The 19,890-nt window shown below is 33.1% G+C and overlaps 2 protein-coding genes across 2 annotated transcripts in view; one reads left to right on the top strand and one right to left on the bottom strand.

The window, feature by feature from the left end:
* The window catches only part of LOC134253244 (nuclear factor of activated T-cells 5-like), a 29,752-nt gene extending 13,993 nt beyond the window's left edge, over positions 1-15,759 (top strand). Inside the window, exons 7-15 of the mRNA XM_062735759.1 lie at positions 79-269; positions 1,513-1,685; positions 1,875-2,074; positions 2,388-2,511; positions 7,612-7,710; positions 7,819-8,642; positions 8,863-9,289; positions 9,426-9,656; positions 13,116-15,759. Coding sequence (XP_062591743.1) covers positions 79-269; positions 1,513-1,685; positions 1,875-2,074; positions 2,388-2,511; positions 7,612-7,710; positions 7,819-8,642; positions 8,863-9,289; positions 9,426-9,656; positions 13,116-13,174 — 2,328 coding nt within the window. The 3' untranslated portion in view covers positions 13,175-15,759. The remainder of the gene's footprint in view (positions 1-78; positions 270-1,512; positions 1,686-1,874; positions 2,075-2,387; positions 2,512-7,611; positions 7,711-7,818; positions 8,643-8,862; positions 9,290-9,425; positions 9,657-13,115) is intronic.
* A 1,692-nt stretch (positions 15,760-17,451) lies between these two features.
* On the bottom strand, positions 17,452-18,992 carry LOC134253226 (neuronal acetylcholine receptor subunit alpha-10-like). The gene has a single exon (XM_062735739.1). It carries the CDS (start codon positions 18,965-18,967, stop codon positions 17,537-17,539), a length of 1,431 nt encoding a protein of 476 aa, XP_062591723.1. The 5' UTR covers positions 18,968-18,992; the 3' UTR covers positions 17,452-17,536.
* Between the last annotated feature and the right edge of the window lie 898 nt (positions 18,993-19,890).

Here is a 19,890-nt window from a genome sequence, read left to right as displayed (position 1 = left end):
AAAAAACACTATATGAATAAAAGGTTTATATGGAAATCCATAATTTATATACTTGTATATGGCTTGTCCTGTTTTCAGCTGATAGGAAAGGTGGAATCTGCTGTACTGTGGGTGTTTGTGGGCAATGATTCAGGCAGAGTGAAGCCACACGGCTTCTACCAAGCTTGTAAAGTCTGCGGAAAAAACTCTACACCCTGTCGTGAAAGGGACATCGAGGGAACAACTGTCATAGAGATGAATATGAAGGCAGTAGAAGATATGAGTGTATCGTAAGTACCAGTAGTAATATTGCAGTTATCAGTTATGACCAGAATTAAACTTTGTTTTGTTTATTGTAAGTATATGGAAATAATAGACATTTATATTTAAAAGGTTGTTAAAAGGAAATGGAAAAATTTCAAGCACTTGTTTTTTAGGATTATTTTCATATAATTTAATTTAACTTGTAACACGTCATTTGATTGGATAAAAGATTTTATCCATTTTGTATAACATAACTTGCCTACGTCACAATGAGTTACGTCAATAAACGTATTACTCCGCTTGATGTTACTTTTAAAATCTAATCAATGTGAAGCCTTATTCTGAGGTGAAAATTGTTTCATTGTCTGCACTGAAATTACATTATAAGGAATGAAGCTTATTTCAACTTTTATTATACGATATAACAAAACTTGGGGCAGTTTACCCTTTTTTATAAACCGCTTCGCGGTTTATAAAGCGTAAACTGCCCCAAGTTATGTTATATCGTATAAAATAAGTTGAAATAAGCTTCATTCCTTAATAAAAACCAATTGTTTTCATCAATGAGTCATATATTTCAGCCACAACTCATGCCTTAAAAGGCACTCGGTAATAGTGCATCATGCTTTTTTTTAACTAATATGTGCTCAATATGAATACACCCACATAATGATAGTCATTATACTTGTATTTATGTGTATTTTACATTTCCTAGATTTTGTTATGTTACTTAATTTATACTCTTCAAAAATAAAAGTATACCAAGGAAATTTACGTTTAAGTCAGTAGCAAGAGAGAAAAGAAAATTCGATCTGCTAAGGAAAGTTATACTGCAAGTTTACTTACTTTCTTTCAGATATAAAACAGATCACCAACACTTTCTTACATTGTGTTATGGATTTTTTTAATTTTTTCGTTTTTTGTTTATTGTAAGTACATGTATATGGAAAAAATAAAACTTGTATATAAAGAGTTGTTGAAAGGAAATGGAGGGAAAAAACATCATTTTGCTGTTCACAATTTTAAATATGGTTATAAAGATTTTTTTGTCAGAATAAAGTTAAGTCTGCTTGTCAGATTTGGATCAAAGTTAATAAATTATTAAAGGTTATCATCCATTTCTTGGAGGAAGCATTTTAAAATGTATATAACTCTTTTTTTTTGGAAAGGGGGGGGGGGGGTTCAACAATCATGTTGCTTTTTTGAAGGTGATCTGCAGTTGAATTTATATATGGAATTATATACATAAATGTGATTCATTTTCTATAGGGTTGACAACGTAGGAATTCTTAAGCTAAGAAATGCTGATGTTGAACAACGAATAGGACTGGCCAAAGCCAAGAAAAAGAGCACTAAGGCTCGCTTGATATTCCGTGTGATGTTTCAGAAAGCTGATGGCAACATGCAAACTCTGCAGATTTCCTCCAATTCCATACTCTGTAGTAAGTACATAAATGAGAGGAACAATTATTTAAATTTAGGAGACATGATACTTGTTTGTAGTCAAAGTTGAATGTTATAAACAGTTAGTACATTTAAAAATAATTATAAAATTCATGATGGAGACTATTTTTGTAACAGTCAGCCCATTGGTCAGCCTGAGATCTGTAAAAAATCTATCTTTATAACAGCTCAGCCCATTGGTCAGCCTGAGATCTGTAAGATTAGTTGCCGGGAGTCCACCGTGGAGGGCGGAGGAGAGATATTTATCATCGGTAAAAACTTCATGAAGGGGACCAAAGTTTTCTTCCAGGAGAGAGAGGATGACGACGAAGAAGGAGAAATCACATGGCAGAAAGAGGCAGATATTGATAAAGATTACTTCCAGCAGGTTAGCTTTTTAAAGATGCTGTCATTGCTTCAGAATCAATTTTTCATTCATCATCATTTTTCTTTAAATGATCTTACATGAAATATGGAGATAACGAACAGTAATCAAGTTGAAAAGTCCATTGTAACAATGTAAATCAGTAGCAAAGCAAACATGGACCTCAAAAAAGTGAGAGATGGGATTAGGTGCCATGAAGGAGTAAGCATCCCCTGCAATGATATTCAATAATTTTGAACAGTAGGGAAGCTAGTATTTATTTTAAAATTTTGCATCTGTTTCCCTTTTGATTATATTTGATTCTTAATTCTTGCAGACTCATTTAGTATGTACTATACCACCATACCATAACCTGGAACTTATCAAATCCAAAAAGGTTCAACTGGTTGTTCATTGTGCTGGTAAGGCAAGCGACCCCACCCAGTTCACATACACTCAAGGTAAGGACACAAGTTTCAAAATCTCCCTCCTAAACCTCATAGAAATGATGGTCAGTCTGAAAACCTCCTTTGGGCAGTGAGGGGTAAAGGTATTCAGTTAATTAACAAATGTTTCGGGGATTAATGATGTAATGTCTCCTTATGACATAGAAAGAGTGGCACAAGTACCATTACAGGTGTCATTAGTGAAGATAATTCAATTATTTACTATTTCATAAGAATGCTATGATAAGGATAAATGGGAAATGGAGAGAATAATGAATAAGGTGTAATGGGTAAATGGTTAATCTGAATGTTTTCTTGTTGGTATCAACAGTGCTGGCAGCAGTACGCCTGATTGTGAGAACAGTCTAGCTACAACTAGAGTCACTTCCCTTGCTTTGCTCTTGCATGTAGTTGAACCTTGAAATGGAATTGAGACTAAATTAAGGCTAAAATCTTACCAAAAAATTGAAATTGCTGTCTATATAGCGCTGATGCGAACACGAAGGCAAAGCTGTACTTGTAAATTGCTGCTGTGTATATATTCAGAACCCTCATAGCTCGAAGGAGGTCACACGTGTGTTGTGTCTCATCTCTCAGTGGTTCTTGCTGACCCTTAGTGGCAGAAGACCACCAATTAACAAGTCCCATTTACAAAATTGATGTTCGGAAAAGAAGGGGGATGGGATACTTTTTAGAAAAAGCCCAGAGAACAGCCCACAAGACTGACAGATTAGGAACCATCCACATTTTCATTTAAGTTGAGGAAATCCTTAATTCAATGATAGGTTCAGAAAATGCCACAATATGGGTTTGCTCTCAGAAAGAGTGGTGCATTAAATGTGAACTGGAATTACTTGTTCATTTTCTTGCCAGCAATTGTGTAAGAAATATTTGAAAGAGAGATGGTTATTGTATTGTTTCAAGTATGATTTCTTTACCATGTTACACTAGTAATAAGACCTCTGTGTTTAGCTGAAGGCATTATTCCTTTTGTCTGCCCAAGGTTTTATTTCATGGTCTTGATGATTTTTTTTTAGAATCTCATTTTCTTCAATTAACAATATTCTGTACAGTGCGAGTGTGTTAATGACTTGTGATGAAAGGAGATTCAGAATGCAATGGTGGTTTGAAAAAAAATTCAGAATATGGTGTCTTTTTTATCACTGGAAACTATAAAGGTTATACTAAGAGGTGGTGGATTTAACATTTGTTTCTGAAAGTTCATGTCCAGTGTATGCAGAATGGAGGCAGGGGTTAAAACTTGGAACTCTTTTTTGTGTGTGTGGCATGTGAGAGATGAAAGTAACAAGGGATGAAATTTCCGATTCTGGGTTCAAGTGAATATTTGACGTGTCAGAGTTGTAGGCAAGACAATGAATGGAGGAAACCAAGCTATTCAGATTGAATTTTCTCTATTCTTTATATTATTTCTTAACTTTTGTGATTGAAAGATGGCGTGTGGATGGTTTCTGATGTGTAATCAATGATCTTTCATTTTTAGATTGGCATCCGTGTTCAAGCACCATGTTCAATATTGATATTGATATTAATAATGCAAGAATTAGTTTTCAGCATTTTCCTGCCAAATTTTCAGACTTTACTTATTGAAAACCATGTTAATTGAAAATCTTTGAAAATAGTTCATGAAAACGCATGTTTATAAAATTGTCAAGGAGAAAGAAAAAATATCAAGGGGGGGAAGTTTCAATTTAGCTTTACAGAGACAACTGAAATTTGGATTTGGAATTATTTAACTTTAGAATTGTACATGGATTTAGTTTTTAAAATTCACATGATAAATTTTACAAGCCAACAGAACAAAAATTGGGCAGGAAAATTTCTGTTTCCAAATGTGTTCTGTACAGGGATGCCTATCAAGAATAAATTAGTAACTTTTGTGTGAATCCAGGATCGGGAACCATGAGGTATTGTAAGGAAATATTTCACTTTTACATGCATATTTTATGGCTGAAAATGTTTTTTAAGTTTTTATGATTGTTAATTATGTCATTTAGTACATAAATGTACTTCAAATCCACAGATATAGCTGCAGCACCATTTTTTCCATCTCGTTACCACTTAGTGAAAGATGCTTTTTTTTTTTCCTAAGAATGTTTTTTTCCTGAGTTTTATTTTTTTGCTTTAGTCTTGAAATTTTACGTGAATGATTAATTTTACCATTTTCTTCCATTTATACCTTTAATAATTAATTACATCTATTTATAATCATTCAGAGTTTTATCTGTAAAAAGTAGGGCTGGGTATTGGCCGGAGATTTCGTATTGCGATATATTGCGATATTTTGAACTGTATTGCGATATGTATTGCAATATTTTCAACGTAATAAAAATGGCATTTTTTCACTATATTTACTTAAGAAATAAGGTATCATTTTTTGAGTTTTATTGAAATGTAAAACGGGTTGATCACGTGATCAAATCCCATAAAGCCCGAAGGGCTTTATGGAAGATTTGATCATGTGCCAACCCGTTTTACATCCCAATAACACTCAAAAAATGATACCTTATTACTTATATTTACATTTGTGACTTTTTCATACTTTAAATTTGCCTGATAGTGACTTTAAACGTGTGAAAAGCATTATTTTTCAAACCCAACGGCAAATCCACTGACCGCGCGTCGACCCTTTATGACGTCACAGAGAAATTACGTCGAAAGTTTATCCATACGAACATCTATGACCTCTTGACCCCGTACCTGTATTTATACAGTTATAAAAACGCTTGCTTTCAGTAGTGTTATATAACGGAAAACATTTGCAAATGTAAATATTTTAATTTACACGCAGAATGTACATAACCAAGATAAATAACCTACACGGAAAAAAATCTTGATTTCTTTAAGTTATGCTCTGAAATGCTCCCACAAAACAACTTCTGTCTTAATGTTTGGCTTAATAACAAACATTCATAAGTCCATTTTTACATTTAATGACAAAATTCCTTAATCTAAGCATATTGCCAATATATCGATTTTACAAAATCGTATTGCGAAACGATATTGTTTGTCATTGTATTGCAATATATTGAAATATCGATATTATTGCCCAGCCCTAGTAAAAAGTCACAATTCATTACTGTAAATCACTTTTTATTCGCGAGAACTTTATTTTCGCGTAATTACGCGAGACGGTATGCTCGCAAAAATTTCATTCTCGCGTATAATAGAATTCCTTAAGATTATATAGAGCAATGACCACAATTCGTGGAAATTTTGTCTCGCTAATAAATAGTCAATGACTATCTCGCGAAAATAAGGTGTCGCGAAAACTAAGTGATCTACAGTAATTTATTTGAAAACATTTGCATAGAGTTGAAGACACTTCTGTTCATTAATTGGCCTGAAGAAAACTCTTTAAGTACACTAACAGTTCCAAACTCGAGGTTTGACATATATGGCCCAAACTTTGAAAATTTGATTTTTCTGTGTGTATCTTTTCACTTTACTCAGGAACAAAATTTCGAAAGCTTGGAAAGTTTACTTTAACATGTTTAAACATGAAAAACAGAATCTCTGATTAAAAAACACCGAGGCCATTTGATATGCTGTGGTTTTAGTTATTTGTTTGGGGGGAGATTGTGCTAACATTGTTTAAATGTGATCTTCCCTTAGACGCACTTGTTCGACGGAACTGTGGCTGATATTCAAATGATGACCTTGAGCCTTTTTTTGAGGTTCTCCCGTCAGGAAGCCAGAGGTCAAGAGTTGCCACAAACAGGTGGTTCTACCATCAAGTTTTTTTTTTGTAATTAAGCAATTATCATAATGTTCTGATAATTGTTAAACTTGGGTATGTTTCTTGCTTTGGTGTGTTCCCGTTTTGCACACATTTGTAATTAGGTATAGAACAATAGGTGTGAAGTGTGTTTTGATAGCAGTTATAGTCTGATTTTTGGTTTGGATTTACCTGTGCATATCTGATTTAGCTTAATGTATTTTTAAGAGATTAAATACAATTTTATAAGCATTTTATTAAAATTCTATATATATTTATGGGAAAAGAATTGATTTTATTGAATATTTTGTTAAATTGATATAATTTTATAAGCATTTTATTAAAATTCTATATATATTTATGGGAAAAAATTTGATTTTATTGAATATTTTGTTAAATAAATTATTAATATTTATTTTTTAAGTCCAATTTCTTAAAAAAAGAATACTTTTCAATCTTGATAAAATTCAAAATGAATTAAAGATACAACAAATAAAAAAATAGAGAATAAAAATTAATTTGAAAAATAATGCCCAAGCCAAGAAGGTCTTAAGATAAATAAATATTAAATACATTAACTTTGTATTTATTCTCTTATTTTTTCACTATAAGTTCACCTTTCACCTACTTACTAAGTATGGTATAGACTATAGCAATTAAGTAATTATCTCACCTGGTCTAATTCCTGTTTTCACACATATTTTAATTACCTGTAATTCAAATGTGTGCAAAACGGGAACAAACCCTTGCTTTTACTGTTGGTTAGGTATTTCTGATTACAATTGTAACCTGAATATCTGTGAATTTTCATATGCATAGTGTAAGGGGTGTTAAATATCTTTCAGATTTGGAAATATATGATGTTTACATAATGTTTTCTTTCAGACCTGCAGGAGAAGACCAAAAAATAAACATAAACCTTTCAATTTGCTATATCCAAAATGTCTTGCTTACTTGCATGGAATATTGAATTTCAAATGTTTATTTAAAAAAAAAAGATTATCCTGTCACAACTGTGCATCTGTACAATGGATGACATGTTGAGTGTTTTTGTTTGAATGTCATCAAAATTCAAAACTTGTAGCTTAATGTAGAACGGTGTGATTGTGCTCTGAGTGTCCTAACCTTGTCTGGTATGAAACATGTCATCCTATGACTACACAATGGTCCTGACATTTCATGGGTCTCCCAGTGTACTCTCTCTCTGTGTATAATTAATGTTAGAGGTCAAATAATTCTATCATTCTCAGCTGATACTCATATACTGCATGAAAATTTTTTTTTGTTTTTGTTCCTTTAGACATGGATATAGTCAGTTGAAAGTGTCTTAGATGTCACTAAGTTATAAATATCTAATCTTTGATAATGAATACTTATAGTTGTACAACAAGCTCCAACTACCCCTCGGAAACAGCATGAAACACCGATGGAGACAGACACGTTCCAAAAGCGTAGAGTTTCATTTACAATTTCTCCAGGTAAAGATGGCCATCTTCTGAAGTTTAAATGAGTTTTTTTTATTGAAATTTCTGAAGTAAAGTTGTTTTGGTTTCGTTTCTTAATTTTCAATGCCGTTCATTTCACAGAGGCCTTGGAGCTGAATAATCAAATTCAACAGACACAACAACAAACAGAGAATGGATCAGGAATGTTCCAGCTGCCCCCAGGGACCCTCAACATGGACATGAAGATGCAGGTGGATGCCTCTCCTATGAACGCCCAGCAGAACATGGACACAAAAGAAAATCTTGTTCAGTCACAGTTGATGCAGCATTCTGGTAACATGGCTAGCTCTCTGTCAATGGGAGACCTCAATCAACAGGTGATTCACACCCCTGTTTCCATAATGAGTCCTCCTGTTAGCCTAGAGAGTGCTATCTTCCAGCAAGTGGTGGTAAGCAAACAAGAAGCCATTGACAGCATTCTGCAACAAGGGAATCAAGTCATGCACCAGCAAGTGCAAAGTCCCATGATTCAAGGAACAACTCCCACAATGCAACAGCATGGAGTACATAGTATCCCAGATCATGTGAGAAATGGAAATCAACAGCAAGGGTTTGGGCTTAATATGAACAACCTTGTATCCCAGGCAAACTTAAGTGTCTCGCAAATTGATGTGGATAAAATACTTAATGCCGGTCTTAATTCTAATGTAAAACTAGGAGGTATGAACACAAATACACATGAAATCAACTCTAGTCATTATGGTGGAACCACGGTAACAAGCACACAACCATCAAGACAACTTAGCCGACAGAACAGTAACACCTCTTTGGCATCCAATGGTTCAAATTCATTTAATTCCCATGCCAATATTCTAGATGTTTCACATGACTTTGCAAATATTTTACAAGATGCCAAAAAGGATCACCCAGAAAACATAGACAAAATGGCTGAAGCTATCCTGAATGTGAGTACCTAAGACATTGAAATCCTTGTGAAATTTCTGTAAAGAAAATGAACTTTATAACAATATACAGGAAAAATATACACTTGAAGAACCCCTCTTTAAAATTTCCAGATAACATAAAGTTTGAATTCTTATAAATATTTAATATTTTCAATTTGCACATTACCAAAGAATTTTTTTTTTAAACATACACAATGTATGTAACATTCATATTTTTCAGGAGAAATGGAACCACCATGAGATCCATGAGCAGCCCCACACCCCCGCACCAGAGGTGGCTCCTCAGTTCTCACAGAACAACTACCAGGCCTCCTCCAGTATAGCTCAGCTACTGGCCACACATCTAGCTTCCATCCAGTCCAACAGAGTCAGCTCTCCCGCTAGCTTCCCGACAACCTCCTCCTTCCAGACTCATAACAGCTTTATACAAAGTGGCCAGCAGAGCTTCAACCTCAGTCAAGGGATTGGACTAGCAGGGATTGCTAACAGTGGTGTAAATACGTCCATCACACAGACTCTTCTGAGGAACATGAATGTTCCTCTCCATACCATCACATCGATGACTGGAGAATCGGCCCCTGAAATGAAGGTTCAAATGTCTGTTCCACAGCCCCAGCTTATAAACAGCAGTTCTATTCCCACACATAGTAAGGCAATCTTTGCAGTTTACTGATACAATGCCAGACCTCAAAACTGTGCACACATTTCATTTAAACCAAATCATCTAGCATTTTTTTTACTGAAAGAAACTTCAAAGTAATTATAAACATTTTATGATTTTAGATCTAAATGTGCAACAGCCACAGCTTCAACAACAGCAACAGCAGCAGAATGTACCCCAGATCATCATCTGTAACCCACCACCTGCTGCTGCCCCGACTCTGGGTCAACAACCCCAGCCCTCCTCAGCTAATAACTTTGTGCCAAACCCTGCCCCAGCACAGCCCCCTAGTATTGTTATACTGGGCGGTCAGGGGAGCAATCCTTCCTCACAGGGTAATGACCAATTACAAGGTAGAGCTTTCATTATGTCTCCTTGTTACACTGCTTTATCCATGCTTATCAGAGAACTCAGTCTTTAGGTAATGTATAGATTTATTTGAACAAGGAAAAAAACACTGTGATAAAATGCATGTATTCTAAAACAGATCAGTATAAAATAAAAAAAGTACCGGTAATGATAAATTCATGCATGCATAATTTTTTGGAAATGCTCAGTATGGGCTTTATAAATTTGACTAGAAGTGTAATTCCAGTATCTTTTAAGTTTTTACATATCTAAGATCTCTGATACTTCGCAGTGTAGTGTTTATACAATAATTGATAGATACATGTACACTAAACACATTGTATACTAACATTAAAGCACTTTAAGATTTCATTATCAGAATTACATGATTACAAATCAGAATTGTTCATCCATAGCACTGTTAACAACATGTGTTTTACTGTAACATATCATTAATTAAGTGTTATTGTCTGTGTGCTGTTTACAACTGTAAAGTTCAAAATTACATTAAAAAAATAAATGAATGAAAGAGAGTTATCATAATTGCTGAAAACATAATTAATTTAAAATTCAGAAAAATCTGCACACATGAATTGTTATTCAGGTTTAATGGCGTCAGTGGCACAACTACAGCATGTACACTCATTTCAAAGAATAAATTCATTGTATCAAATAAACACTTGATAAACATAAGAATATTTTAAGACTTTTTTCAAGGATTTTTTTAAATGGGCTTAATTTTTATTGTTTTCAAGGTATGGGGACCATGAAATATAAATGTAAAATTTACAAAGATAATTTTACCCAGCAAATATTTAACCGTGAAAGCAATTCTCAAACTATATTTTTTTTAACAAACCACAAATCTTTGTCCACATGAAAATATTTTTTGATTTGTTTTATATTTCTTTTAAATATGACGCATTACTTTCCTACATGTATATTGTGCTGAAATTTGATTTACTAGAAAGATTTTGTTTCTATAGTACAAAAAGGCAATATATGACACAATTACAATTCTCTTCCCCTTGGGAATATATTTCCTCCAAAATCTTGTTTTAACTGATTTGCTAATTATCATTTTCACTCATTACAATAAGGAAAGCAATAGTGTTAATAGTTGTAACAAAAACATAGAAAACGGTAAAGAATCGATCCAATGTATAGGCCAGCATTTCCCACTCGTTCAGTTTCTTCCTGGCTTCAGAGGATGCAGACTTGTCCGTTTCCTGGAAACTAGTTCTCTTTTGGTCTTGTCCCTGAACTTCACCCTTTTCCCAATTGTCATAGACAGAATTCTCAAAGGCCTGAGAGTAGAGTGACTTGATACTCTTTCTATTCTTTTTGCTTTTGTTTGTGGGAATCACACTGCTTCTTTCAGCCAGTTCCTCGCTTCTTTCTTTAAGACTACTTTCATGAGATTGGGCAGGATGAAGATAATGTTGTTTCATGCCCATCAGGCGACCAAGTTTCTCAATCAGAATTAGACTGGCCCACTCTGGCACCTGTTGACCACTGAAGTCGTGGTAGAACAAGTGCAGAACTATGGCAGACATCACACAGGACAGACAGGTGAGCAGAAGGGTGATTAGAAAGTAGATTCCTATTTTGGGAAAGAATTCAGAAGATGACGGTAGTGTATCCTGGATGACAAGCAAGAAGACGGTGACTGCCAGAAGAATGTTCATGTGGAATGTTATTTTTTCTCCAGAGATGGATGGCAAAAAGAATCCGGCAATGGATAATATAGTAAGGGCAAAGAAAGGCAAAATCATGGTGATTATGTAGAAGGTGGCCTTGCGTTTTATCTCCAGTTTGTAGGAAACACTGGAGAAGGGGTCTTTACGGGAGATGTATGCATTGATCCTTTTAGCGGCTTTTAGACTGACCACTATCCATTCTTGGTGGTTGACAAAGGAAGTGAGATCCCCATTATCTGATTTGCTGAACATCTCTATATACCTGTTTGAATGTATCCATGAACCAAATGTCATAGTACACAATTGATGATCGTATGGGAACATAGAAATATTCATTCCACATGTCATGTGCACTGTTGTTGGAAAGTGGTACTGAATTTCTCCTGTGTTTGTTATCAAGGCCCTGTATTGTTTCATATCCGGCATGTTTGCAATATCATCAATACCTTCAAACAAAGTCACATCTGGGATCCAGAGTTTGTCATACGGTACTCCTATTTCAGAAATTCCACCAAATTCTGAAGCATTCCATACAAAGTTACAGTCATTCCATATAAGCCTGACCCAAATTTTGAGTTTAATGGCCTCATTTTTCTCAGATAATTCCACGATTTCTCGCAGGCCAACATCAATTGTTACGTTCATGGCATTTTCACTACAGTGAGGGTGAAGAGTTGGTATGTAGTCACCTCCAAACAAAGTCTTGTATAACAGTGAGATGTTCTGATTAACACTTGAAACATTCAAAGGTGTTAAGATAAATAAAATGCAAATGCTCCATAGCAATGTTGACCACATGTTTCTTTCACAGATGTTTCAAAGGAACCTAACCAAATGAGGAAATATTAGTACATGTATTATAAAAGACATCTACACTTTCCTGTTACTGCTTTGCTATGAGGACCTATGTGTCCTGTTAATTAAAGTCGTTAATGCTTTTTACAATGTAATATATAACAGCTTATTCATTTATTGTGTTCCTGTTGATTGAAATTTCAGAGAAGGGAAAAATGTTTTGTAAGCGGTTAAAAAGAATAAGAATTGAAAGAAAAATCACACAGGAAATATTTCTTTTTTTTTTAATTTTGTTTTTGCAATATGCTCCTCTGACTTCCTTCGAAAGACTTACTGTGCTTGTATTATTATGATTCCCTTTTCATAGAACACCTAACAAACTAAATCGACCTTTTTTTAGGAATAATGCATCATATACAAAATGCCACACCATTTTTTCATTATTAAAAAAGTCACCTACGGTCAAATTTTTTTGTCCATTAATTCATATTTTAATTGCCTTTTTGTCTGCATCTTTTTAACTTGTAAACTGCTCCAGATAAAAATCATATTTTTAAGGAAGGTAGAACATTTCTGTTCTGGTTATGCATGTTTGTATCCATAATCTCTAGGAAGTGATATTTAATTAAGCAATTAAAAAAAGGAAGAGTTATGAATAAAGGTATATAGATCTAATATTTACATCTATATGAATAATCTGTGACATAAACAATCCATTGAAATTCTTCCTGTGCAACCCAGATGTATAAAAAAACTTGTCTTAAAAAATGAAACTTTTTGTAAGAATTATTAGAAATACTATAAAATGATTTGTAAATATCCATTTTTTCTGGCCTTTGTGAATTTGACTTATAAACTGGAAGAGATTTAAAATGGCTGTAAAATGTGCATACCATCGTAAAATTTATTTTACAGTGTTGTATTGATGAATATTTATAGTTCTAATTTAGGTTTTATTTTCTTTTACAGTTGAAAACATCCTGAGATCCATTTTAGACAGTCTGCGTCCACAAGGTGGCAGCACATAATTTTTTGTCACCAAAATGACGGTATTAAAAAGACAGACGGATCCTGCAGATTGATTTTTCAGTATTTATTCAACAATTATTTTGTGATAAAACTTTATTGTGTTTGTTTATGTTGGTAATTTTTTCCTTTAGTTATTCTATTGTTGATGTAGTTACTTTAAATGTCAAAGAGCCAAGCAAAATTTCACAGCACAGGACTTGTATATGATCCCAAATTTGTCTTAACGATGTATACACTCTAAATTTCTTTTCAATGTTTTAGAGTCACATAATTTATCAGATCTCAATGCTATACTTTACTTTTGTGTAGTAATTAGATTTTTCAAACTACTTTCATAATATTTGGGGAAATTTTCTGCTGTAATGAAAATTGTTTTTGATGGAAGCAGGACCACAAAGCATGGTTGTTAAAATTTTTGAAAAGGTTGTTTGTAAGGGTACAGATTATTTTTGAAGGTTTAAGAAAGGGTAAGGTTATAGTTGATGCTGCAAGGAAAGTGTCACTTTAATTAAAGATTATACCCATATATTGAAAACTAGAAATTTAAAGGTAACTGTATCTTTTCCCTTTTCACATGTGTTCTTGTACATTGAAAAATTTTTGAATTTTAGAAGAAAGTAGAATTTACTTTGGCAGCTTCAACATTTGTGTGTACCTATTCATATTTATTAGTATTATTATTTTTTATTGTAATCATTCTTCTTATTTCTCCAGTTAAATTTTTGTTTTTTGGGAGTAGGATGTTCAAAAATATTATGTCAATTAAATCATTGATGTAAGAAAATGTTTGTGCATGGTATTTTACATATGTATTCTTTCACCTTTTGAGTCTTAGAACATTGAAATTTAATTTTAAAGAAATATATCATTATCAAATTTCTCTTTCCCAATGAAACTGCTTTTAGTGAAAAAAGGTACTTTTGTATACTACCATGAATTGATAGGAAACAATAAAGTTTTGAAACAGCCAAACAATTTTTGATACATTGCATTAGCTTTTTACTTATTCAAAAAAAAATTACAAATTTTCTCTGATACAAATTTCACTGTGTTCAATTCTCAACCACAAAGCATTTTTTATCACTCATCTTCATTGTAACCCTACTTAAATTTGTCCATTGCAAAATTAATGGCTTAAGTCATAGTCTTTTATATGAATCAAATATATTAGAGGCAAAAACGACTTTATACCTTGTATTGTCTTTTATATCTGTACAATGTATTTAATTTAAACAGACTTTTTCGTGTAATAACACTTTTTCAGAGTTCTGTGAATCAGATATTTTTCCACCTTCTTGTGATATTAACTTAGTGCTAGGATTGGACATCATGGCCTCTATATCAGATTAGTATTAACTAGATGGATTGGTGCTGTGATTATTTTTCATCGTTCCTTGGACAAAGTCATTATATTTTCCTATATACCGGTTAATTGGTATCTTTAGATGTACATATCCTGTGAGATTATTTCATGCACTGTCAATGTTGTCATTTTAATCACAGAATTTTATCACTGCTCATAAATAGCTACACTGTGTTTGGTTCAGCAACACTTTAACCTTTTAGAGCACATTGTATGTTATTTAAAATCTGATGATTTTTATGGCATAATAGGGAAAGTTCACCCGAAGTCCCGAGGGGTTACAGAACTAGAGAGTTTTTGTGGAAGATATTGAATCTTTCCATACATGTGTTCACCTTTGAAAGTTTATTTCAAGAAAAGAAGTGCTTTTTTAGTCAATTTCAATAGAATATTTAAGATTTGTAACATAAATAGTAAATTTTTGCAGCATAGAAAAATAAACTTGTATATTGTTGATTATAATATTGGAACTAGCCCTTAAATTTTATAAATTTCCAGTTTTTCAATCTCAAAAATGAAATGTAAAAATGCTTGAAATTTTTTATAGTGGATTATGCATAGCAGCAATGTATAAGGATTCTTTTTTAGTCCTTTGGGAGTTACCGTTGAACATACATGTATCCTTTAGAAAGAGTTGGAAGAGGGTTTCTGTACATTGTAGAGGTTGATGGACATATATATGTAAAATTCGGGGAACTGAATCTCGAGCCTAAGTCTGCCGTGTACAGTTAACATGTTTGTTTTTAGATTGCTTCGTACTTTGTGATATTGACATCATTTTGCTTGTATCCAAGTCAAATCAAATTCATTGTGTCTTGTAATTTCTCATTATTACTAATATAAATGGCGCAGAAATGCTTGCCGGATGGCTTTAGTATTTTCATTCCTCATTGCATTATATGTAGTGTTGGCCTCAGTTTAATTATTAAGAGAGACAATAGATTTGTTTTACACATATATATGTATTGTTTTTATTATTATGTTCTCAGCTTGTTACAGTTTTTATTTGTTATGTTTTAATCAAGAAGTGAAATCCTGACAAAAATTGCTACAAATCTTAACTATAACTAACACAGAACGTGTTCCACCATTAGTTTAAGGCCATGTTCTTCCATTGGCTTTTCAATGTTATTAAAGTGATGCGCTTTTTTCAAATTTGACTATCACTTTCATACTGTTGCTGACTTGTTACCAAAGGTAATTAATTGGAAACTTTTTATTTTAAAACAGCATGCTTCTCCCCATAGAAAATTCTTTACTCTACTGATTTTTATCTTTGTTTACTAGATGTCACATTGAGTATTAAAAAAAACAAACGAATTAATAATAGTGTTATTTTATTTCTTCTGTAAAAGTTTTGAATTTTGCCAGTCAATATTGTTTTATGGAATAAAAAGAAGTTGCACATTTTAAGCTCTACTGGACGAAGACCCCTCCTACAGTTTTTGTCTGATTTCAATATAACTTTGCATAAAAGAAGACTACACTGAGATATATGATTTTGTTAATCAGTTTTTGATATGAATGAACAGTGTTGCGTATATAGTGTACTAAAAAAGAAAATTCTTTGAAATATTTGCAAAATGCTACCCTTTCAACAGATTTGATCTGATTTCAATATAAGTTGGCACACACGTTGAAAACCGTAAGATTCGTCATTCACTTTATCGGTATTAGATGTCGATGAACGGTGTTGCCATGGTTACTAAAAACAGAAATTTCTGCGACATATTTCAAAATGCTACTCCTTTTACATTTTGGGCCTGAATTCAATATAAGTTTACACACAAGTATACTACAACAAGGAACACAATTCTATATATTCTATGAATGGTGTGGCCATGGTTACTAGAAAAAGAAATTTCTTTGAATTATTTTCAGAATGCTACTCCTACAGTTTAGGTCTGATTTCAATATAATTTAGCATCCAAGTAGACTTCACTTGGATTCATAATTCTGTATATCGGTTTTTTGATTGCCATGATTACTAAAAGTAGAGAAAAATTTTGAAATACTTTCAGAGTGCTATTCCTCCTACAGTTTTGGTCAGTTTTCAATTACTAGTAATCTTGCCAAGAAAATGACTAAACAATGATAAAAATTTATTGCTGTTGCAAATCAAATTCAAACGCTACCTTTCTCTTCCTTCGTTATAAGCATAAACCAGTATAGCTACAGTCTTGTCAGAGACTTCTGGTTATTGGAAACTATTGGAATAATTTTAGCTTATTGTGTGTATTCAATTATTGGTTCATATACACACATTGTTGCAATGCTTTCCAACAGCATCAATCAAAAAGCATAGTACTTTTATTCATTGTTTGGAAAAGTTGTGTACGTGTAGAAAATTCGTACGTTTCCTGCTGCTGACGTTTGAGAAGTTAGAGATTTTAACCTTTTCTAAAAGTTCTCTCGATTTTCTTAGAATCCAAGTCTTATTTACACCACTTCTAGAATATGCTATAATACAATGCGTCTGAATTTTTTTTTTACAGCAGTTTAATTATTTTTGGGACAGTGATGTAAATTTTCAGGCATGGATAAAATTATGATCATTTATTAGCAGAAAATAAAGTAAGTTCATCGACTTTCCAATAAAGCTGCAATTTTTTTAAACGGTGTTTATGCAATTTATTCTAAAATATCATTCGAAACCTATTTTGGATGGACCTGCCATAAAAATAATAACATGAAATTTTCTTTTAGTGAAACATTCAGAACCAAAGTTTAAACATACATGTAGTTTAAATAAAACAAAACTTTTTTTGTGAATTTTCTTTTTAATATCCTGCCTTTAATATTCCCCATGCATCTCACTAAGACAATTTTTTAAAAAAATGTTTAATTTGCTTTTATTTAAAATCAAATATGTTATAAAAGTTAAATTGAAATGCATATTAATAATGTTAGAAGTTCTGATCAAATGAATTTATTTCTCAAGAGCAGGCGAGTGACATGCCTCATATAAAAATTGCGAGTGACATGCCTCATATAAAAATTAAGTTGAGGGTGCATCATTTTGACTAAAGACAATAAGAAAGGCAACCGTATTAAGGAATACGGCAATAGTATAAAGAACGGTAAAGAATCTATCCAATATATAGGCCAGCAATTCCCACTCATTCATCTTTTTGTTGGACCTTTCGGTTTCCCAGAAGCCCACACTATTAGGGTCTCGCGGACGTACCTTTCCTACTTCGCTTTCCCAGCCTTCATAAACAGCGTTCTGAATTTCACATAAAACTGCTGGCTTTACAATCTTCCTACTCTTTTTGACCTTTGGTCTTTTCATGTCCTCCAATTTCTTTTCTGCTGGTTCCTTTTCACAAGATTGTTGAGCTTTGAAGCGTATCACATTGTCTTGTGTGATGAACATCAGTCGACCTAGTCCATCCACCAAAACTCTTTTGACCCATTTGGGCATCTGTTTCCCACCGAGATCATGGTAGAACAGGTATACTACGATTGCTGACATCACGCAGGACAAACAAATTAAAAGGAGGGTAATAATGAAGTAGATTCCGATTTTTGGAAAGAACTCAGACGATGCGGGCAGTGAGTTCTGAATGAGGAGCAAATAGACTGTGACTGCTAAAAGAATGTTCATGTGGAAGTCTATTTTTTCTCCAGAGGCGGATGGCAAGATGAACCCAGCAATAGATAATATAGTGAGTGCAAAGAAAGGCAAAATCATTGTGATTATGTAGAAGGTGGCCTTGCGTTTTATCACCAGTTTATAGGAAATGCTGGAGAAAGGTTCTTTACAACACGTGTATAGTTCTGTCAGCTTAGTTGCTTTTAGACTAACGACGATCCACTCTTGGTGGTTGACAAAGGAAGAGAGATCTCCGCTTTCAGATTTACTGAACATCTCTATTTCGCTGTTTGAATGAATCCATGAACCAAATGTTAGAGTACACATTTGCTGATCGTATGGGAACATGGAAATATTCATTCCGCATGTCACGTGTACTGTTGTTGGAAACTGATATTGAATGGCTCCTGTGTTTGTTATCAAGGCTCTGTACTGTTTCATATCCGGCATGTTTGCAATATCATCAATACTTTCATATAAGGTCACATCTGGAACCCAGAGTTTGTCATACGGGAGTCCTATCTGCGAAATTCCTTTAAATTTAGAAGAATTCCAGACGAAGTTGCAGTCCTTCCAGTTAAGTCTTACCCAAATCTTCAGTTTAATGGTCTCTTGTTTTTCGGATAAATCCACAATTTCTCGCAAGCCAAGATCGATCGTTACATAAGTAGCATTCTTACCACAGTTAACGTGAGGATGAATATAAGGTGTGTAGTTACCTTTGAACAAAGAATCGTGCAAAACTGAAGCAAATTGGCTCTGGCCATTACTGGAAATAACCATTAATGCTGAAATGAAGAGGCTTAAAGCATTCAATGCACATCTTGACGACATTTTGCGTCCAACAACGTAACATGCATTATCCTAATCAATGTATGATATCTGAAAGATATTTTCCTGTTCACAAATTGTTCTTGATTACATAATTAGAGAATGGGTAGCTCAAAAGTTACTAGTATTTCTTTATGTTTTAATTTTACAAGAAATGGGTGTTCTCTTTCTTTCTTTTAAATTAAAAAGCATTTGAATGAAATATTTCCTATCTATTTATAATTAGGGAAACTATTTTCAATTTTACAAAATTAATATTGATTAAATTGCATTACCATTGTTATCGGATATTAACATGTACTAATGAAAAGTTTAGCATGTTAAGGCTGAAAAAAGTCTTGTTTCCTGCTACCCGACCTACCCTATTATTTGCACCCGACCCTTAAGTTTTTTTAGTTTTGGGGGAAAAATCTGGAATTTCATGTTTCAAAAGTGAAAAAATTTATATACAAGTGGTATTTCATGAAATATATGTTTTAAATATGGACTTTAATACAATACTACTTGAGTTATGCATCAAAAGGCAAGGAATTTAATTTTGAAAGACAATATTGATGTTTAATTTGGGTTTGTGTTAGTTCATATCCAAAAAATACAGTTGTGAAAAAATGAAATTAAATTAAAAAAATAAACATTTTTCCTACATACCTTAGCTCGCTATCTATTTTTTTCCAGGCTGTTAGCAGGAAACTATTGCTTTTGGGGGCCTTATTTAAAATGATATACTCATTTAAATACTCAGTAATTAACAACTCCGGTGAAGATAGACCTTACTTAATACGTAGTTCATTTAAATTTACATTATAAAACTTACCCCGTTTGCATCCCTAATGTAAAAGTAAGCGACAAAGTTTAGATTGACAACCATCATTTAGAAGAAAAAAAATACAGCAAGCACAAATCTTACAGAATTTTTAAAAACTGCC

Source organism: Saccostrea cucullata, unplaced genomic scaffold (assembly GCF_032062105.1).
Source record: "Saccostrea cucullata isolate Sc308-1 unplaced genomic scaffold, CSIRO_AGI_Scuc_v1 ctg28, whole genome shotgun sequence".
NCBI lineage: Eukaryota > Metazoa > Mollusca > Bivalvia > Ostreida > Ostreidae > Saccostrea > Saccostrea cuccullata.
The sequence above is the reverse complement of the archived record's forward strand: the minus strand, read 5'-3'. Positions and strand labels throughout refer to the sequence as shown.